The 23949-nt window shown below is 34.4% G+C and overlaps 1 protein-coding gene across 1 annotated transcript in view; it reads right to left on the bottom strand.

The window, feature by feature from the left end:
- The window catches only part of CCDC178 (coiled-coil domain containing 178), a 384972-nt gene that overhangs the window by 279478 nt on the left and 81545 nt on the right, over positions 1 to 23949 (bottom strand). Inside the window, exons 10-12 of the mRNA XM_057698204.1 lie at positions 16628 to 16723; positions 16341 to 16477; positions 3202 to 3385 (exon numbers count right to left, since the gene is read on the bottom strand). Of these exons, the coding sequence (XP_057554187.1) occupies positions 3202 to 3385; positions 16341 to 16477; positions 16628 to 16723 (417 nt within the window). The remainder of the gene's footprint in view (positions 1 to 3201; positions 3386 to 16340; positions 16478 to 16627; positions 16724 to 23949) is intronic.

Raw genomic sequence — 23949 nt, 5'->3', positions numbered from 1 at the left:
AGGGAAGTTTATAGCGATACAATCCTACCTCAAGAAACAAGAAAAATCCCAAATAAACCTTACACCCAAAGAAATTAGAGAAAGAAAAGCAAACAAAACCCAAAGTTAGTAGAAGGAGAGAAAGCATAAAGATCAGAGCAGAAATAAATGAAATAGAAATAAAGAAAACAATAGCAAAAATCCATAAAACAAAAAGCTGGTTCTTTAAGAAGATGAATAAAATTGATAAACCTCTAGCAAGAGTTATCAGGAAAAAGCAGGAGAGGACTCAAATCAATAAAATTAGAAATGAAACAGGAGAAGTTGCAATGGACACCACAGAAATAAAAAGCACCATAAGAGAGTACTACAAGCAACTATATGCCAATAAAATGGACAACCTGGAGGAAATGGACAGATTCTTAGAAAGGTATAACTTTCCAAGACTGAATCAGGAAGAAATAGAAAATATGAACAGACCAAGCACAAGTAATGAAATTGAAACTGTGATTACAAATCTCCCGACAAACAAAAGTCCAGGACTAGATGGATTCACAAGTGAATTTTATCAAACATTTAGAGAAGAGCTAACACCCATCCTTCTCAAACTCTAGCAAAAAATTTCAGGGGAAGAATCACTCCCAAACTCATTTTATGTGGTCACCATCACCCTGATACCAAAACCAGACAAAGATACTACAAAAAAAGAAAATTACAGACCAATATCACTGATGAATTTAGGTGCAAAAATCCTCAACAAAATACTAGCCAACAGAATCCAGCGACACATTAAAAGGCTCATACCTCATGATCAAGTGGGGTTTATCCCTGGAATGCAAGGATTCTTCAATACACACAAATCAATCAATGTGATACACCATATTAACAAATTGAAGGATAAAAACCACATGATCATCTCAGTAGATGCAGAAAAAGGTTTTGACAAAATTCAACACCCATTTATGATAAAAACTCTCCAGAAGGTGGGCATAGAGGGAACAACATAATAAAGGCCATATATGACAAATCCACAGCAAACATCATTCTTAATGGTGAAAACCTGAAAGCATTCCTCTAAGATGAGGAACAAGACGAGGATGTCCACTCTCGCCACTACTATTCAACATAGTTTTGGAAGTTGTTGCCACAGCAATCAGAGAAGAAAAAGAAATCAAAGGAATCCAAATTGGAAAAGAAGAATTGAAAACTGTCACAGTTCGCAGATGACATGATACTATACATAGAAAATCGTAAAGATGCCACCAGAAAACTACTTGAGCTCATCAATGAATTTGGTAAAGTTGCAGGATACAAAATGAACACACAGAAATCTCTTGCATTTCTATACACTAACAATGAAAGATAAGAAAGAGAAATGAAGGAAACAATCTCATTCACCATTGCAACAAAAAGAATAAAATACCTAGGAATAAACCTAATTAAGGAGGTAAAAGACCTCTACTTAGAAAACTATAAGACACTAATGAAAGTAATCAAAGATGACACAAACAGCTGGAGAGATATACCATGTTCTTGGATTGGAAGACTCAACATTATGAAAATGTCTATACTACCCAAAGAAATTTACAGATTCAGTGCAATCCCTATCAAATTACCAATGGCATTTTTTACAGAATTAGAAAAAAAAATCCAAAAATTTGTACGGAGACACAAAAGACCCTGAAGAGCCAAATCAGTCTTGAGGGAAAAAAAAATGGAACTGGAGGAATCAGACTTCCTGACTTCAGACTATACTACAAAGCTACAGTAATCAAGACAATATGGTACTGGCACAAAAACAGAAATACAGACCAATGGAACAGGATAGAAAGCCCAGAGATAAACTATGGTCAACTAATCTATGACAAAGGAGGTAAGGATATACAATGGAGAAAAGGCAGCCTCTTCAATAAGTGGGGCTGGGAAAACTGGACAGCTACATCTAAAGGAATGAAATTAGGAGACTCCCTAACACCACACACAAACATAAACTCCAAATGGATTAAAGAGCTACATGTAAGGCCAGACACTATAAAACTCCTAGAGGAAAACATGGGAAGAATACTCTTTGACATAAATCACAGCAAGATCTTTTTTGATCCACCCCCTAGAGTAATGGAAATAAAAACAAAAATAAATAAGTGGACCTAATAAACCTTAAAAGCTTCTGCACAACAAAGGAAACTATAAGCAAGACGAAAAGACAACCCTCAGAATGGGAGAAAATATTTGCAAACAAATCAGCAGACAAAGGATTAATATCCAAAATACATAAACAGTTCATGCGGCTCAATAACAAAAAAAACAAACAACCCAATCCAAAAATGGGCAGAAGACCTAAATAGGCATTTCTCCAAAGAAGATCGCCAAGAGGCACATGAAAAGCTGCTCAACATCACTAATTATTAGAGAAATGCAAGTCAAAACTACAATGAGGTATCACCTCACACCAGTTAGAATGGGTATCAGCAGAAAATCTACAAACAGTTAATGCTGGAGAGGGTGTGGAGAGGGAGGAATGCTCTTGTACTATTGGTGGGAATGTAAATTGATACAGCCACTACGGAGAACAGTATTGGAGTTTCCTTGAAAAACTAAAAATAGAGTTACCATATGATCCAGCAATCCCACTACTGGGCATATACCCAGAGCACAACATAATTCAAAAAGATACATGCATTGCAATGTTCACTGCAACACTATTTACAATAGCCAGGACATGGAAGCAACTTAAATGTCCATCAACAGATAAAAGGATAAAGAAGATGTAGTACATATATGCAATGGACTATTACTCAGCTGTAAAAAGGAATGAAATTGAGACATTTGTAGAGACATGGATGGACCTAGAGACTGTCATACAAAGTGAAGTGAGTCAGGAAGAGAAAAACAAATATCATATATTAACACATATATGCAGAATATAGAAAAATGGTACAAATCCACCAGTTTGCAAGGCAGAAATATAGACACAGACGTAGAGAACAAACATATGGACGCCAAGTGGGGAAAGTGAGGGGGTTGAGGGGGAATGAATTGGGAGACTGGGATTGCCATATATACATTACTAATAAGAAAAAAAATACCAAATTGTACACTTTAAAAATATTTGCAGTTTATTATATGTCAACTGTATCTCAATAATAGTTCTTAAGGAAAAAAATCAATAAAATTCAGTCTCATTACTCTTTTCATAACTAAGAAGAACACAGAGATACAAACCTTGAATTTTCTTCTCACTTCTGTTATTTTCTGTTCTAATTCTTCTGTTTTAAATCTGGTTAGGTGGAAAATGGCACCAATGTTATAAGTGTCCTTGTATAGTTGTTTAAGAAAATCTTCATTTTTTGACCTCAGTTTCAACAAGGTTCGGATTTCGGCCTCGAGCTCTGATTTTTTCCTTACACTGTAAAATAATAAAGCAAAAACACTGATGTGATTATTCCAAAAGAGTATATATTGAGGCAGAATATTTAATAATAGTAGAAAAGGAATAAGGTCATATTTCATGTTGTCAAAAATACAAAGTAACCAGATACTTCATCATAACTTGGATAGAGAAAATACATCCCAAAAGTCTATTTATTTTTCTACTTATCCTGATGGCTACCTCTAATTGTCAGGCTGTGCTCAACCTCAGGAGAAAAAGCATATTAATAAGAAAGGCCTGGGGAGCCAAGATGCTCAAATTTCAGAGCATTCATTTCCTTCTATTGCAATCCATCCTTTTAATCCTATATAACATTGCTACTAATGATAATGAAATATAAGAAAAATTCAGTCCATGAAAAAGAGAAACAAAACTCAACTAAACCAATAACTAAAACAAAACTTTCAGAAAGAAAACGAATAGCTAAGGGAAAAAATAGATGAAATAAAGTAAAGCATTATTATCATTATAAGATTCTCAAAGACACAGAGAAATATTTACTAGGCTTTATGGCAAATAAGTTGTTTCTTGTCCAGATTGGGTACCAACTTTGTTCCAGGTGCATATCTTTGAGGCATACAATATAAGAATAAACCCCAAAAAAGACATAGCTACACTCACATATGAGGTAACTATGTCTGTAGAATAGAAATGGAACTGGAAAGCAAAGCAGGAGTTGAGAAGCAGCAAGAAACTAGCTGAAGATATTCCACCAGATGGGTTACCAGGGCAAGGTTCAATGCATCACAGCAGGAGTTCATGTGAGTTGCACTTGTTTGTGAAAGAACCAACTCACTGATGGGGGCTATAGGTTCATAGATAGCTAGGGTAATGGGAAGAGGAGACCCCAAGACCAAGAACTCAACCAATGGGTAAAGAAGGAATCAGAAGAGAAATCAAAAAATATCTTGAGACAAATAAAAATGAAAAAACAAAATACATACCTAACGAGATACAGCAAAAAGAGTTTTAAGACAGAAGTTTATAATGATACGTGCCTACCTTAAGAAATAAAGATCTCAAAGAAACCACCTAACTTTATAATTCAAGAACTAGAAAAATAAGAAGAAACTAAGCCTAATGTTAGGAGAAGGAAAGAAAAAACAACAATCGATCAGCAATACAAGTGAAATAAGCCAAAAACAACAGAGGGGATCATCAACAGGAAGAGGTGTGTTTCTTAAAATATATAAAAATTAGTAAATCTTTAGTTACAGTAAGAAAAAAAGAGAGAACTCAAATAAATAAAATCAGAAATGAAAGGGTTCACATTATAACTGATACCATTAGATACAGAAAGAATCAAAGAGACTTATGAAAAATTGTATGCCAAAGGTTGGGTAACCTAGAAGAAATGTTTACATTCCTAGGAATATATAACCTACTGAATCATGAAGAAATAGAGAATATTTACAGAACAATAATAAGTAAGAAAACTGAATCAGTAATTAAAAACTCCCAATGAAAAATAGCTATGACCTGATGGTTTTATTGGTGAATTCTATCAAATAATTAAAGAAGAATTAACACCAACCATTTTCAAACTCTTAACAAAAATTGTAGAGGAGAGAACACTTACAAATTTATTTTATGAGGCCAGCATTACCTTGCCATTGAAGCCAGAAAAACACACTACAAAAACATTACAGGCCATCTCTGATGAACACAGAAGCAAAAATCTTCAATCAGAATTCAACAGCACAGGGGACTTCCCTGGTGGTGCAGTGGTTAAACATATGCCTGCCAATGAAGGGGACACAGGTTCGATCACTGGTCCAGGAAGATCCCACATGCCGTGGAGCAACTAAGCCCATGCACCACAGCTACTGAGCCTGCACTCTAAAGACAGCAAGCCACAAGTACTGAGCCCATGTGCCACAACTACTGAAGCCTATGCACCTAGAGCCCATGCCCTGTGACAAGAGAAGCCACAGCAATGAGAAGCCTGCACACCACAACAAAGAGTAGCTCCTGCTCACCACAACTAGAGGAAGCCCACGCACAGCAATGAAGACCCAAAGCAGCCAAAAAAATAAAAATAAATAAGTAAAATAATAAAAAGAAAATTCTTAAAAGAAAAAAAAGAATTCAACAGCACATTAAAAGGACCATATACCATGATCAAGTGGTATTTATTCCTGGGATGCTAAGATGGTTCACATATGTAAATCAATTAATGCAATACACCACTTTAACACAACTAAGGATAAAAACCATATGATCATCTCAACAGATGCAGAAAAAGCATTTGACAAAAATTCAATATCCATTTTAAACTCTCCACAAGGTGAGTATAGAGGGAATCTACCTCAACATAATAAAGGCCATATATGATGAGGACTTTATGCCAAATGAAATAAGCCAAAGAAAGACAAATGCTGTATGATTTCATTTATATGTGGAACCTACAGGAAAAAAACCCAGAATTCTTAGAAATAGAGTAGAATGGTGGTTACCAAGGGCTGCCGGTTGGTGAAAACGGGGGAGATAGTGGTCAAAGGTACAAGCCTTCAGTTATAAGATGAATAAGCTCTGAGGATCTAATGTACAGTATGATGACTGTAGTTAATAATACTGTATTGTGCACTTGAAATCTGCCAAGTACGTAGACCTTAAGGACAATCATCACAAAGGAAAAAAAAAAAAACAAAAAAAACTAAGTAAGGTTATTGAAGTGTGGTAATTATTTCACAAAGTATATCAAATCACCACATTTCACATTTTTAATATGTACAATTTTGACAATTATACCTCAATAAATCTGAAAAAAAATTAAAGAAAATGGTAGGAGTTGTATGCAACAAAATTACACCTGAAAAATTTCCAGTACTGAAAACCAACATGGGTCATTAAACTGAAAAGTCCCACTTAGTGGTAAACTGGATGTATTACACACACAGAAACACACACACCCCTAGACAGGGAAATGTGAAATTTCAGAACTTTGAAACGGGAAGAGAAAATTCTAAAGTTCCCAGAGAGAAAAAATAGATTACTTACAAAGAAATGATATCCAAATGCCAGCAGATGTCTTATTAAGCAAAACTAAATGAAATATGGATACGTTTAGAGATTTAATGTTCAACAAGATGACTATAATTAATAATAGTAATTAATAATATTGTATTAAATACTGAAAATTTGCTAAGACAGTATATTTCAGGTGCTCTCATCACACACATACACAAAAGGTAAGTGCGTGAGATGACGTCACTTAGCCTGATAGGAGTAATCATTTCACTACGTATATTCAAATCATCATGACGTACACCTTAAGTATGTACAATAGTTTAAAAACTAAATGAAAGAAAAAATGAAAAATATCTTCAAATTCATGAGAAAAAAATGACTTTAGATCTAGAATATGATACTTTGAGAAAATCTTTGTTTAAATGGGTTGGATAGAAAATGAAGTGTGAGTTCGTGGAAACAGGAGTGTTTATACGAATAGATTTGGTATAAAGAATAGAAGGGCAGAGTTGGGATGCAGGGCTCTGTTTTATCTTGTGTTTGCTTCTTTTCTAAGCTAAGTAATGTTATGCAATGTTCATATGCTATTAAAACAGAGAGAAATAACAATGATTCACAGGAAAGAGGAGAAAATTGTAGATGCAAAGCCCCTGAGTGTGTAAGAGACAACAGCCTCTACTTGGTAAGTTAATGGGTAATGAGCCCTCCTGCACAGAAAGGCCATCCATTATTCTATCAGAATGTGTGAAGACAGATGCAAATAGGCTGATAAGAGAAAAAGGTAATTCTCATTTAATTGCTTCTATGTTCTCTATGAATTGTACTAGAAGACTATTAGCTTAAAATGAGGGTGATGTGGGTATTAGGATTGAAGAGAGTGAGAAGACATAAACCAGTTGTCAGAAAACCTGAACTGTCCAGACATTTCTTGGTAGTGGGGAATGTCACTCGAGATTTACAGCCATAAAACTTAAGTTTCACTCAGGGGCAAATGTATTCCAGTGCTAACGAAGCTTAAGTATGAGGGCCTTTAACTGATCCCCCAGCCCTTAAACAGTCCTTTGAGTGTTCCTAACAGTGTTTTCACATGGCCATATGATTTTGTAAGGTTTGCAAAAATGAGATATTTTAACCACAATTTATTAAGACCATTTTCTTTTTCTAATATAATGTATCTTCTGTCAAGTGACATTAAAATGGCTGTGGGCATTGTGTATTCATGACCTTATGTTCTTTTTTCATAAAGAGACCTCACATTCTATAACCTTTTAGGCCCACCAAACCAGGATCCACTCATAACGACAGTATTTAGCGCAGTTGTGTTTTCCTTTAGCCACAATCAGCTGTTAGGGTCCTGGCTTAGTTCAATGATAGGACTTTTCAAGTCATGGAAACGAGGTTTTGAAAGTTATTTAAATGAATGCTTATTTTGGTCAAATATAAGTGGCTTCAGTAAGAAAGGAAGGAAGGACAAGAAGGGGAATGATAGTAGGAATGATACATTGGTCATCTTAAATGGTCAAGTAATTGTTGGAGTGATAGTATCAGGAGAGTAGTAAGCTGGAAAGAGAGATGTTGATTGTCAGGACTGGATTCTTAAAATTGAGATCAGCAGGTAACTCCAGTATTGGAAATGACGATTGCAGGGTAAAACTATAAGAGAGGGAAGACAAGATTGTTAGGAATGTGGAGGTCTAAGAACTAAGAATTCAAGTTCTTGCGTGTACTGTGTACAGACCAAATTCAGGTTTTGATTGCTTCTGAAGAGGGAGAGAATAGAAGCAGGAAGGGTGATTTATTTGCAATATTTTAATTCCTTTTTAAAAAGTCTAAAGTAGGCTAACACTTTGCTGAGTAGTTAATTTTGAATGGTGCATATACCATTTTCTCTTTTAATATCTGAAAAGTTAAAAAATAAATTAAAAGGAAAATAGTTTAAGAATTTTCATTCAAAAGTTTCCTGCTGAAAAAATTATAGTCTATATCTGTACTCCTATGAAGTAACTCAAATTAATAGGCTAGTAAGATATAGCTAAACAAGTATGAAAAACACAGTACCCTGTGGATTCATTCTAAGTATTCCAGGCTATTTAACAACTTCAATAATATTCTAATTGCTATCTCTACAAATAAGTCACCATCCTGTTAAACTCTTGATAAACACGTTTTATAAAATACACCACTATGCCTTTATGGTGTTCAATAGCTTTTTTGCTCATTTCCCTCGATTATCAACCCCATCTTTGGATCACTGCAGTTACAATGGCATTGTCTTGCTTGAGGTACAGTAGAGCATTAGAAGTGGATATTCAGAATATTTTACAGAACTTAAATGTAAGAAAATGGCTATATAGAAATTCATACCACACGGTTAACTTCAGCAAACTAAATTCAAACTAATCAATTTCAAATCATCTTAAACAAGTTCATTTTCCTTGACTTAGGTTGCTGAAGCCTGCCTATCATGCGAATAAGCAATCAAGTGAAATTATTTGCTCAAGTCAAATGTCCCAAATGTAAAGGGTCCATTGCAAATGGATGCTGGCTTATTTAAAAGACAAAATTATTAAATTACACATTGCTACTACAAGGTAAGTAATCATATATCATCACCATCACCAAAAGGTCTTGCAAATATTTGTTATGCGCAGAGTACTAAACAAATTTTGTTAAGTATGGTATCCATTTTTTAACATTGTCATTTTTAAAATGAACTATGTATGAACAATAGATCATACGCTGAATTAATTATGTAATGTATTCAAATAGTATAACAGTTGGGAATGGCATCAAATGGTAAGATGGTAGGTATAACAGTCCAAACTGGGGGAAGCTTCATGGGGGTATTCACTAGATGTATGAGTGTCAATGATTTGCTTTAAGAATTTTTTTACTATTATTTTTGGACTTAAGGAAATAAAAAGAAGCGGGGACTAAGTGGAAGGTGATTCAGATGAATGGTCACATAAAAAAGAAAAAACAGAGGAGAGTGTAAAAGCAACAGAGCTCTTTTGAGAAAAGCAATGGCTATAGCCAAGTAAAGAGATGGTGAACTGAATAAATCAATAAACTTTTGACATTTTTTGAAGTAGTCAGTAAATGTGTCCACAGTCTGCTGTAACATGTCAGAAACAGGAACCAAGACTTGCCATAGAAGAGGAGAGGCAATGTTACTAAGCAGAAAGAACATAAATTTTGGAGTCAGATAGACCTACATTCAAATCCTGATTGTTCCTTATGTAATTGGGGGGATAGTTCCACACTCTATTTCCTCATGTAAAATTTGCTTAATACCTGCCATCAAGGTGTTATAAAGATTACATTAAAATAAATCGAGGGGACTTCCCTGGCAGTGCAGTGGTTAAGAATCCTCCTGCCAATGCAGGGGACGGGTGTTCAGTCCCTGTCCAGGAAGATCCCACATGCAGCGGAGCAACTAAGCCCACGTGCCACAACTACTGAGCCTGTGCTCTATACTGCATGAGCCACAACTACTGAAGCCCCTGCACCTATAACTGGTGCTCCACAACAAGAGAAGCCACCACAATGAGAAGCCCATGTACTGCAATGAAGAGTAGCCCCTGCTCACTGCAACTGGAGAAAGCCCACACAAGCAATAGACTCAACACAGCCAAAAATAAAAAAATAAAAAATAAAAGTTGAGGATAATATACCTTGTACTTTCACACAATGAATAAAGTGGCAATAATTAATACCATTTTGATTTGTAGAGAGGGGAAAATAAGTACCATGAGGAGAAGCATCTGGGAAGAGTTAATGTCTGAGCTATTGTATGAATGATCAACTAACCATACTTTAAAAACAAGTGATTTAATAGTTTTTTTTAATTAAAAAGTATGTAACAGTATGGATCTTCATTACAGCACTATCTGGTTAAATGAGATGAAAGACAATGAGAGAAAAAATACAAATATAAAGAAAAGGAAAATAACCATTAACATTGCTCTGGAGCAGAAAAAGATAGCACAGATAGATGTGGTATCAGAACATATAGCAGAGAGAATAGGAACACAGAGACACTGAAGCAAAAAAAAAAAAGAAACAAGGATAACAAATGTTTATATTCAGCTCTCATTTGTTCATTAAAACATTTCTTTAACACTTATTGAGAAAGATACAGACACCCACACACATGCAGACAATGCCTGCCAGTAAGGAGCTCAGCTGAGAGAAAACAACAGAGAAGCAAACCAACAGTAACTGCACACAGGGTGGTAAGTGCTAGGAGAGAAGTGTATGGAACCAGGGAGAGTTACTTAATGATACTTGTTGAGCACTGATTACACATCAAGCTCTACCCTAGGTGATTGGGGTACAAAGATGAATTAAAACAAAGGCTGCCAGCTTATACTCTCATGAAGGGAAAAAAGACATGAAAAAGATATTCTTCTGCAATCCTAAGTACCATAATGGAGGAAGTAGAAAGAGCACTTAATACCACCTTGGTTTGTAGATAGGGGAAAATAAGTTACCACAAGAAGCATCTGGGAAGGATTAATGTCTGAGCTATTGTATGAATGACCAATTAACCATCTTTTAAAAATCAAGCCAAAAACAAGAAGAAGAAGAAGTGGGGGAGGGGGAAGAGGAGGAGGAGGGGGAGAAGGGGGGAGGAGGGGGGAAGAGGGGGAGCGGGAGGGGGAGGACTGGGTGGGGGAAGGAAAAGAGGAAAGCAGAGGAATACCAGAGACAAAGACTGAAGCTTAAAGCAATATGAGTTTCGGGGCTTTCCTGGTAGTGCAGTGGTTAAGAATCTGCCTGCCAATGCAGGGGACACAGGTTTGAGTCCTGGTCTGGGAAGATCCCACATTCTGAGAAGCAACTAAGCCTGTGCACCACAACTATTGAGCCCATGTGCCACAACTACTGAAGCCCATAGGCCTAGAGTCCATGCTCTGCAACAAGAGAAGCCACCACAATGAGAAGCCTGCACACCACAACGAAGAGTAGCCCCTGCTCTCTGCAATTAGAGAAAGCCCACGTGCAGCAACGAAGACCAAATACAGCCAATAAATTAATTAATAAAAAAATATGAGTTTGAATACTTAAGCATTTTAATACGCTAGAACAATAAAAAAAATCATGGAAGGGAGTAGTAAGAGATGTCTGAAGCTGTGAAGGTTACAGATAACTCTTTCTAATTTATCAGTCTGGAAGCTTTATCCTATATCTGGTAGGGAGCCTCTGAAAATTTTTAAAGCTTTTGAAAGTAAATAATAATTCATCTTTTGTAAATAAATTGTACCAGTGATGCTCTATATGCTGAATCTGAGGACTCACACCTGGAATAAGATAGACCAGCTGGAAGCCTGTTTTAACATTCCAATTAAGAGATAATTAAGACCTGGTTCATTTCATTGGTAACTGAAACAGACAGAAAGGAAAGCACCTATTGGAGAAACATCTAGAAGATAGACTTAATAGAAGTTGGTAAGATGTTGCCTGTAAGAAGGTAGAGAGGGGCATGGGATGATGCCTGAAACAACCTACTTGATGGATAATGGTGTCAGGATGTGATATTGGAGAAGAGGGTAGATATTCAAAATGATACTATCAGGAGAAATAAAGGATGTGGCTAGAGATTAAAAGGTTAAGTAAAAATATAGTATGATACATGTTAAAATAATGAGAGTAGGTAAAATTCCTGGGACAGGGATGCAAATGGGCTATGGTTAGAATTCTGAGCTAATCTATTAGTGGACCAGCAGAGACAAATGAGCTGCTCTAGGAGTCCCAGAAAGAACAGCTTCAGAAAGTTAAAGGAAGAATCAAGAGAGTGGAATTTTGAACCTCAAAAAGAGATAGCATCACAGAGGCCATAGACACAAATGCTTGGGTCACATTAAAAAATAAGTCATGCAACAAGACTAAAAAATATACAGTGGATTTAGGAAAGGCGGTTCCAAACCTTAACTCATCCAGTTACCACTAAAATGATGTCTTTAAAAGAAAAATCTGACCATACGACTTCCTTAGTGGATTTCCATACTCTTCAGCAGAGTCCAACCCCCTTAAAATGATTCATTACCTGACACTTAGTTCTCTACCTTCAATATTTGTCCCTGCCTGCTTGCCATATAGAAACACATGTGCATTAATTTACACGTGAGCTTGTGCACTCCCCTCCCCACCAACCGACACACCACACACACACACACACACAAACACAAGTTAGGTAAAGCACTTGCTCTGTGCTCCAGTTACACAGTCAAAAGTGCAGCTCTGTGAACTCACCAAACTCTTACCTGTGCCCTAAGAGAACTGCAATTTTAATGTTAGATCTACTATTTGGGATTATTACTATTGGACTAAAATGTTAAGCATATTTGAATATTCACTAAAGACCGCTTAAATTGAAGTCAAATTAAATTGCAAAAAATGAGAGAAGATGAAAAATCCTGAATCTAAATACAGAAAATCAGGTTTAAAATGCTAGCTGTGCTAGCTGTGGGAATTAGGTAAGCTATTTTCCTTCTCTGAATCCTAAATCTTTATTTCTTCCTTGGAAGCATACAATAATTGTTTAGAAAAAGTAGAATTCAAGAGAGGATGTATAAATATTCCACCTCCTTAGTGATCAGAGAAATGGAGTTTGAAACAATACTGAGAATATATTTTTTCATTTACTGTGTTGCAATAGATTTTTTTCAAAAACCATAGTAGTTTTTAATGTTAGCATAAGTGCATTGCAGAATAAGCTCATGTACTGCTCAGCTTCAATAAACGGTAGTCTTTCTGGAAAGCAGTTTTAGAGAGGGGATAGAAATTTTAAAATAGTATAGCCAGTCTACTTCTATAAATCTGTTTAAAATTTTTAAACAGCAATGATGCTAAGAAAGATTTCTGAACAAAATATCATGTAAGTCATAAAAATAACATTTAAATATAAAAATTAGAGTACTTCTGGAAAAAACCAAGGTTCACTAATATAACAGACTTTTGTACAGATATTTAAATGATGTATTTGAAATTTGTATAACAATGTGACAAAAATTCAACTATGGGAATAAAATCAGAACACAGTTTCATCAAGAATGAAAAAGTCAGTAATAAATTAGTAGTGATTACCTCTATCTATTGACATGATTTTAGGTTTTCAATCTGTTTTTGCACATTTTACATTTTCTTTTCTACACTAAATAAGCATTATAATCAAAGGGATAAAAAGATCATAGAAGACACTTTTGCTCTGAATGCCCTGGAAATTTGATAAACTGGAGCTTTGAATACCATGGTTTGGGAAATGAAAAAAAAAAAAAAAAGTCTGAGGAATAGCCAAGGTCACAAATTGAAAAACAGAACCACTCCCAAAAATGTAAGGATGCAAATGATTAACTCAACTTTATCCTAGGACTCAAAGATTTTTCCACAAATGGTTTCCAGAAGCCAACAGGCAACACACAGTAAAGATATCCAAGAGCACAAGGAAAAGAGACAGCAAAAGCATTGGCTAGAAGAATAAGATACAGAAGTAGATTACAAAGACTACAGATATTTACATTATTGGATGTAGAGTATAAAATAACTCTTCATACTATGTTTAAGAAGTAAAAGATAAGCTTTAAATATCTGCATCAAACAGGGAATCATAAAATGACTTAGAAGATTTGGAGGAAAAGCAAATGAAATTTGGAAATGAATAATTATTTTTGCATCTATCTATCTATCTATCTATGTATCTATCTATCTATCTATCCATCCATCCTAGTAAGAGACTTGCAAAAATAAGACTATAAGAACTATCTGTGATATATGAACTGCTGATTATCTGCTCACATACTGCCTCTGTCCTTTGTTTTCTCTTCCTTTGGAACACCACTTAGATATGCAGCAGACATGCCTGCACATCTCTTAACTTCTCCTTCATGCTACAAACCTTTCACTAATTCTCTGTTCAGCACTGTGTAATCTGCGGCTAAAATCATCCATTTAATTTTTAGTTTCAAGTACAAATTTGAGGAAAAAATAAGTGACATTTTAAGGTGTTATCAGAACAAGCATAATGCATACCATGGAAATCCTTCTCTATAACAGGGCTACATTCCCACTCTGTGTGATAGATTGTACTAGTGTTCCCAATTGTTCATTATTTCTCTTTTTAAGAGGATTAGACTTGCCACCCTGTTGACATCGGGCTTGGTCATATGACTTGCTTTGTTCAATGGAGTGTGAGCAGAAGTAACATTTATCATCTTCTTGTGGAAGCTACAGAGCCATTGAGTGATCTCACTAAGGTAGCTGTGCTACCAGAGTAACATGCCCTAGAAGGATCCAATCCTTCAGCCTGGATCTGAGAAGTAGAAATAACATGAAGCACACACAAAGCAGACACAGCTAAGCTGCAGTACAAGTGAGAAATAAACCTTTATACTTGTAAATCACTAAGACTTGGCGGTTGCTGGTTAGTACTGGATAATCTAATAAAATGTAACTCTCACACTCTCTTCCTTTTATGCAGAGCTGTCTCGTCATTAGTTTACCCATTTTTCAGGTTTTTCTTTTCCTCTGGTTCTCTTACTCAATAAAATAAAATAAAGAATACAACTACAATTTTAGGGTATCCTTTAGAAAATAATTTTCATTTTGCCCTCTTTAAAAAGTATATTTAACATACAGATTAATTTTACAAATGGTTTCATTCAATCATCCAAAGATAAAATAAGCACTAAGAAATCATATCAAACTTCCTATACAATAGTCCAGTATCATCATCACCTCTCTCCATTCCTTCCTTTTCCCCTGTTTTCAGTAATTAAGGATGCATGGCATAGTATGTGTCAGGAACAATGCTTGATGATGAGGACTCAATGGTGAAGAAAATATGGTCATGGCTTACATGTGCCCTCATGGATCTTCCCATTTGTTGAAGAAAGTGGACATCAGTCAAACATTTACACACACAAAACTGCAAATATGACAAGAATATGAAGGAGAAGAGAATGTGTGACACATACACACATAATAGAGGAATTAGATTTAACTGGACGGTCAATGAGAGCATCCCAGAACTGACACCTCAGCTGTAATCTTAAGGGTAAGTAGTAATTAACTACGTAGAAGTTGGAGGAAAAACATTTATTGAAAAGGAATTAGCATTAAAAAAAACATGATAAATAGGAGAAACTGAATTATTTGAACCAAATAATAAGGTTGAACAAGGTGTGACAGGAGACTGCACTATTCAGGGACCTGTGGGGTATGTGAAGGAGGGGCTTTTATTCCCTCACCCCTGCTAAAATTAATGCAAGTATGGAGGGAAATGGATCACACTTAAGTTAAAAAATTAAAAGAAAGAAGAGCACACCTACCACAATGTGGATAATGGATTAGAAAGGGAGCATAGTTATTGCAGGTAAACCGGCTTTGGAAGGCAGCTGTGCTCACCACCATACCACCAATGCTGCACAAAACCAGCTTTGGAAATCACCATAAGGTCATGCAAGACAGGATGATAGCTGGTACCAGAGTGCTGGTGCAGTAGTGAAGCAAATAGATTAAAAGAATATTTAGTATGTGGAACATTTCTTGTTTACACATTGAATATGAGGATTGAAACAGAAAGGGGAATCAAGAAAACTCATAGGTTTATGAACTAAGAAATCTAATTGAGTAGTTTCTGGGATGAACTGAGTATTGACTGAAGGAGATCAAGAGCTTGAATAGACATATTTTAAAGTATCTTTGAGTATAAGACAATATGTTAAAAGGAAGTGATAAGAATGAGTGTAAAACTTCTTATAAGATCATTTTTTCACTATTTTGATTTTTCTAAAGGGATTCAGAATGACTAAAGAGCAACACTTGGGATAGAAACAGAACTTAAGCTAAAGACAAATACAAACACCATCACACCATCCCAGGAACAAAACATGAACTGATTTATTATATTTAACATATTAGGTATGCTATATAAGAATGGAAATCATAGCTGTGATATTACCTGTCACTGATATAACCTAGTATAGTTTCAATATCCATCCCAAGTCTTCTGTTTTCTTCCACCAATTGAGAATATGCTATTGAAACATCTGAAAAATCTTTTGCGATATTAGAAAGCTCAATATCCCATGTTCTTTTCTGTAAAATAATGAAAGAATCATTTCTACAGGTTTATGTAACTCAAAAAGAAGAAAAAAGGGTAATAATGAAATTACTTTTATTTGTAGGAGTTAATATTTGAGAATAGAAAATGGAACTCTAGTGGGAAAGAGGGAAACATCAACTTACTGTGACATAAAAATTATTAAGTGCTTCTAGATATTCATTTTCAAAAATTTTTTTCTTCCAGACTAGTTGATCATAAACTCTTTTCAAATCTTCTAGCTAAGAAGAAAACACATACACACACATAAAATAAATTGTGGAGATTTCCACTCTTTTGTAAAGTATCTTTCAAATTATGCAACTGTAATAACTTAATAAATATTGATTAAAATATTATAAAATAATACCAAAAGCTGTTTTCACTTATGAAAATTGAGGAAAGATTCTGAACAGTATAGCAAATCAAGTCCAACAGTATTCAAATGAATAATTAGCCATGATGAAATAGAATATATTTTAGTTATGAGAATTGATAAAAATTAGAAAATTTAAATCATGCTCTCACCAAGAAATTAAAGAAGAAAGTAACATGAATATGGCCAACACTCCACAAAAAAAAGCCATTTGATAAATTCACTATCCAGTTTCCATAATTTTTAAGCTAGCACAAAGAAAATACACCCAAATATAAAGAACCATCATAAAATACCAAAATAAATCATAAAGTGCTGAACCCAGGCCCACTGAACTCAAAAATGAAACCAAATTATCTTTCATCACCATTGTTATGAATCATGTTTTGTGAAATTTAGCTAAATGCAAGTGGATAATAAAACCAAATGTTACTAGTATAATAATGTCTTCAATTTTAGATGATATGATTGAATACCTAGGAAAATCAAAGATTCTATTTAAAACTACAATAAATGATTGTTGGAAAAATGGCATAAGGAATTTAATAGCTTTTATCCGTAAGAGTAACAATCTGTTAAAATATTTAAAAACTTTTGTCAAAAATATAAAGTAGTTGGAAATAAATTCAACACAAAAGGGAGGACCTATAATATAGCAAACAAAACTTCTTATGTAAAAGCTTAAATCAAGAAAAAATGATATTTCACAGAAAGGTCTAATAGAGTATACTGTCAGTTACCCCCAGTTATTATAAGACATAATAAAAAGGAGTATTCCCTTTGAAACTGTATGAAATGAAAGTCATATGGAATAAAAGGTATATGAGAGTAGCCAAGAGGTAACTGAAAAATAAGAATAATTTTAGAAACTTGCTACCAGATATTAAAACATCTTATAATACCACTATATTAAAGGAGTATTTATTTTTGGCACTGCAATAAAGAACAGAAGGAAAAACTAGAGCCCAGAAATAGATATGAATTAATTGTTTTAAGTGGTATTTGAATTCAGTGAGAAAGAAATCATTTACTTTAATGGGTTGGAATAATGTAGAATGTCTGTTTAAAAAAAACAACAAAGTGATCTTTATACTTCACATCTAACTCACATCATAACAAAAATAATATTCAGATTAATAAAAACCTAAATGCAAATACAAAACAGTACAAATTATTAGAGTAATCAATATGAGTTTCATTGTATAATCTTGGGCTGACGGAGAACGTCACCTTGCCAAGTAAACTAGATTTGTTGACGTGTTTGATGGCATATTTTACAAAAGTTGTGGGGCAAAAGATACCATAAATAAGACTGAGGAAAAAATAAGACTGAGAAAAATATGGAATAAAAGCCCAAGTTTCTGAGATATAGTCCTTATGAAGGGCATCAGTGGACATGGTAGATTAAGAACATCTGAAAACTCTTCTCCATAAAGGTAATAAGAAAGCTGGCAAAAAAAAAAAAAAAAAAAGAGTCAAAATTAGCTTTCTCAGAACTTTGGAAATTAAGTGAAGCAAATAGGGAGAACCTACTCAAGATGAACAGTCTAATCTGAGTAAGAGGTATGAGCATTTCTGGTGTTTTAACTTGTCCTAATCTTTCCCTCCAGGTCCATGATAGCCTTGAACATCAAGCATTTGTGGAGAAACCCATCAGTGAGCAGCCACCAGAGCGAGCAAAACTGATCTAGAATGCTTCCAAAGTGTCATTCTCATAGAACTGTCATTATTTGACCTGTCTGGTGGTTTTTTGGGTGACTCCATTTGCAAGATTGTTTGTATTTTCTTGATACAGGGCTCTCCCAGTACAAAATGTCTCGCCAGAAAATTTTCTCCCAGGCCTCGATTGTCAAAATTTTAAGTATTACAGGCAATTGATTAACTTTGTGGCTTCCTGAGACAATGGATAATGATTGGGACAAATGATAAACTAACCAACAAACATTAAAAAAAAAAAAAACCTTTTGAGGAGAATGAGATGTCAACAGCAGCTTTGCGATGCTCCAACCCAGTTCTGGGAACCTAGAAGGCTGCAAATGTACAGGGATGTGTGAAAGCCCAGGGCTGTTCACATGCTCTGAAAATATCTGAGAAGCCCTTTAAGTCTTCACTTCTGGCTGACCTTGAGGCTCTATGAAAGCAGGAAGTGAAAACTAAGGCAGAGTTGATAACTGCCTGGATAGGTGTTGAGGACTGTGGGTAAACAAGCACACAAAAGCCCTTGGTAAAGAAAGGAAGACTTATTGTTTCCAGGATTTTAAGGATCATTGTCCAATCATTAACAGACCACAAAGATAATAACTGAGAAGAAACTCCAGCCGTTACACATGACAAAGAAAACAGATTTTACAGAATTCATTCAGAAAGGTCACTAAACAAACAGGTAACAACTCCAGCAAACAGGCAACAGGAACAAACCCTGGGGAGGAGGAATAATCTTATTTCTGGTGTTGCCACAATATATTATTTAAAATATCTAATTTTCAACAAAAATATTATGACACAGGCAAAGAAACATGATGGATCACATAGAAGAAAAAAAGTACTCAATAGAAAATGTCCCAGAAGTTTAGACAATGAATTTATTAGTCCAATCAGCTATTTCAAATATGTTGAAAGAGCTAAAGGAAAATGTCTAAGAAACTAAAGGAAAGCAAGAAGATGATGTTTCACCAGACAGAAAAGTATCAATAAAGAGAAAGCAAGAGAGAGGTGACATGTCACACACAAGGAATCTTCAATAAGATTAACATCTGATATCTTATCCAAAATCATGGGGGCCAGAAGACACATGCTAACATATACAAAGTACAGAAAAAAATGTGTCAAGTATCCTATATCAAGCAAAACTATCATTTTAAAATAAAGGAGATAGTAGGACATCCCAGATAATCAAAAACCGAAAGAATTTGTCACTAGGAGATCTATCCTACAATAAATATTAAAGGGAGTCCTTCGGGCTGAAAGAAAGAACACTGGGTAGAAACTTGAATACACAAGAAGAAATAAAGAGAAAACAGTAAACAATTACATAGGTAAATATGAAAAACAGCATAAATGTATTCTTTTTGTAACACTTTTTTTCTTACCTGATTTAAAAGACAACTTCAGAAGATAGTAATTGTAAATTTCTGTTGATAGCCATACAGTGTATAAAGACATAATGTATATAAGAGCACAAACAAATGTGGTAAGGTTGTGAGCTATAGAAGACCAAAGCCTTTGTGTAATATTGAGATTAAGTATTAAACCAAAATATGTTTTTTATAAATTAAGATATTATTTGTAATCTCAGAGCAACTACTAGAAAATAATTTCAAAATACAGAGTAAAATAAATGACAAGGGAATTAAAATGGTACACTAGAAAATATCTATTTTTCACAAAACAAAGTAGAAATGGAACAATAGAGAAAATATAAAGATGTAAGACAGAGAAAACAAATAGCAAAATGGCAGACATAAACCCTACCTTATCAGTAGTTACATTAAGTGTAAATGAATTAAACATATCAATCAAAGTATAGAAATTGACAAAAAAAATTTTTTAATGACCTTGTTATATATTGTCTAAAAGAACACATTTTAGATTCAATGATACACACATGTGGAAAGGCTGGGAAAAAAATGCCAAGAAAACGGTAGCTAAGGAGAGCTGGAGTGGCTATATTAACATCAGACAAAATATACTTTTGAATAAAAATTGTTACTAGAGACATTTTATGATGACATGAGTCAAGTAATCAACAAAACATAACAATTACAACAGAGGTGCACTGAGCAAGGCAGCCTCAAAATACAAGAAGCCCAAACTGATAGAACTGAAGAAACAGGGAATTCAACAAAAACAGAGACTTCAATATACACTTTGCATAATGAATAAGACAACTAGACAGAAAATTAACAAGGAAATAGACCAACACTAAACAACAATTAGACCCAACAGACCTCTATAGAGCACTGCATCCAACAAGAGAAGAATATTTTTCTCAAGTGCAAATAGAGCATTCTCCAGCAGAGGCTATATGTTAGGCTATAAAACAAGTCACATTAGATTCTAAAAGATTAAAATGATGTAAAGTATCTTCTTTAACCACAGAGGAGTGAAATTAGAAATCAATAACAGAATCAAATTTAGAAACACAAAAATATGTGGAAATTAAACAATATACTCCTATATAACCAACAGGTCAAAGAAGAAATCTCAAGAATTAGAATATACTTTGAGATGAAAGAGAATTAAAGAACAACACACTAAAACTTGTTGGATGAAGCTGGAGCAACGAATGTATACCTGTAAATGCCTGTAATAAAGAAGATCTCAAGCCAATAATCTAACATTACACCTAAAGGAAATAGAAAAAGCAGAGAAAATGAAACCCAAAACAAGTAGAAGAAAGAAAATAATAAAATTTAGAGTGGTAACAAATGAATTCTAGTGTACAAAAAACCAAAAAACAACAACAATAGCAACAAAAAATAACACCAAAATATAGTAACTTGAAAAAGTCAAGAAATAGGAGAAAACCAGATACACTGGCTAAGAAAAAAAAAAAACTCAAATTACTAAAATCAGAAATGAAAGAGGCGGCATTACTATTAACCTTACAAAAATAAGAATGATTCTAATGAAATACTATAAATCATTTAAGGCCAACAAATTAGATAAACAAGATAAAATGGACAAATTACTAAAAAGACACAATTTACCAAACTGACTCAAGAAAAAATAGAAAATCTGAATACATATATAACAAGTAAAGAGATTCATAATCAAAACAATTCCCACACAAAAAAAGGCCAGGAGTAGATTACTTCACGGGTGAATTCTACTAAACGTTAAAGGATGAATTAACTAGAGTTCTTCAGAAACTCTTTTAAAAAATAGGAAAGAAGATTTCTAAGAGGCTGTATTACCCAATATGAAATCCTGCCTGAGACATCATAAGAAATAAAACTACAGATCAATTTCACCTGTGAATATGAACACAAAAATCCTCAACAAAATAGTAGCAAACTGAATCCAGTAATATATAAGAGGGATTATACATTATAACCAAGTAGGATTCAAGATTGGTTGAATGCAAAAATCAGTAAATATAATATACTATATTAGTATAATACAGAATCAAATTCACCTGATCCTCTCAATGGATGTAGAAAAGTTATTTTATATAATTCCACACCCATTCATGATAAAACCACTCAACAAACTAACAACAACAACAACAAAAAAAAAAAACTTCCTCAGCCTGGTAAAAGTTACCTATGGAAAACAAACACTAGACTTAATGATGAAAAATGAATGCTACCACCTAGATCGGGAAGAGCAGGATGTTTGCTCTCACCACTCCTTTTTAATATTTTACTTTAAGTTCTAGCCAGAGTATTTATGCAACAAAAATAAACAAATGGTTTCCAGATTAGGAAGAAAGAAATAAAAGCATTTGTATTTGCAGATTTTCAGATCCTGTATATACAAAATCCTAATGAATCTACAAACAAAGAAACAAACAAATGTACTAGAGTCTAGTATAAGTTTAGCAACTTGCAGGGTATAACACACAAAAATTGGTTTTATTTCCATACGACAGCAGTTAACAATCCAAAACTAAAATTAAGGGAAAAGTTCATTTACAGTAGCATCAAAATTAATAAAATTAGGAATAAATGTTACTGAAAAGTGCAATATTTATGCACTGAAAACTTTAACATATAGTTGAAAAGAGTTGAAGAGGCTTACATAAATAGAAAGACACCTGCATTCATGGATTCGAAGATGATAATACTACTTCAATTGATCTACAGATTCAATGCAATCCCCCTTCAAAATCCTAATTTACTTCTTTTCAGAAATTGACTAGTATATCCTAAAATACTTTGAAAACCCAAAGGTCCCAAAATAACCAAAATAATCTTTGAAAGAAAAAAAACCAGAGGACTTCCTAGGTGGCGCAGTGGGTAAGAATCCACCTGCCAATGCAGGGGACATGGGTTCCAGCCCTGCCCCCAGGAAGATATCACATACCGCAGAGCAACTAAGCCCGTGTGCCACAACTACTGAAGCCCACGAACCTAGAGCCTGTGCTCTGCAACAAGAAAGGCCACCGCAATGAGAAGCCCATACACCACAATGAAGAATAGCACCCGCTCGCTGCAACTAGAGAAAGCCCATGTGCAGCAACGAAGACCAAACACAGCCAATAAATAAATTAATTAATTAAAAAAAAAAAAGAATCTTGAAAGAAGCCGGGGGGGGGGGGAGGAGGAGGGCGCCAGCAGGGAGGGGAACACCTTACCAATAAAGGAGCAAAGAAAAGATTTATAAAAAAAAACAAAAAAAAGAAAAGAAAGAAAAAACCAGAGGGCTCACAATTCTGGATTTTAAAACATCCAACAAAGCTACAGTGATCAAGACATGGTACTGGCACAGGAAAGACATACAAATCAATGAAATAGAATTCAGAGCCCATAAATAAATCAATGGTTGACTTTAAACAAAGTTGTCTAGACAATGCAATGGGGAAAAAATTGTGTTTTAAAAAAGTGCTTCTGGGAATACTGGATATCCTCACACATAGAACAAATTTGGACAGCCTCCTTCACACAAAAATTAACTAAACTTGGATCAAAGACCTAAATGTAAGAATTAAAATGATAAAAATATTAGAAGAAAAGATAGATATAAATCTCTGTGACTTTAGATCAGGCAATAGTTTCTTAGACACGACACAAAGCATGGGTAACCAAAGATAAAATAGACAAATAAGACTTCATTAAATTAAAACCTTTTAGGCTTCAAGGATTATCAAGGAAGTGAAAAGACACTCCACGGAGCAGGAGAAAATATTTTCAAGCTACCTATCTAATGACAGTCTAATATCCAGGCTACATAAAAAGTATGTACAACTCAATAATGAAAGGTCAACTGAATTTGAAATGATCAAAAATTTGAAAAACATTTCTCCAAAGGAGATGTACAAATGGAAAACAAGCACATGAAAAATTGTTCTGTCATTAGTGAATAGGGAAATGCAAATCAATACCACAAGATACTCCTTCACACCCAATAGGATGACCTTCATAATAAAGA

This window comes from Hippopotamus amphibius, chromosome 11 (genome assembly GCF_030028045.1).
Source record: "Hippopotamus amphibius kiboko isolate mHipAmp2 chromosome 11, mHipAmp2.hap2, whole genome shotgun sequence".
Taxonomy (NCBI): Eukaryota; Metazoa; Chordata; class Mammalia; order Artiodactyla; family Hippopotamidae; genus Hippopotamus; species Hippopotamus amphibius.
Note: the sequence above shows the minus strand (reverse complement) of the source record. Positions and strands in the feature narration are given on the sequence as shown.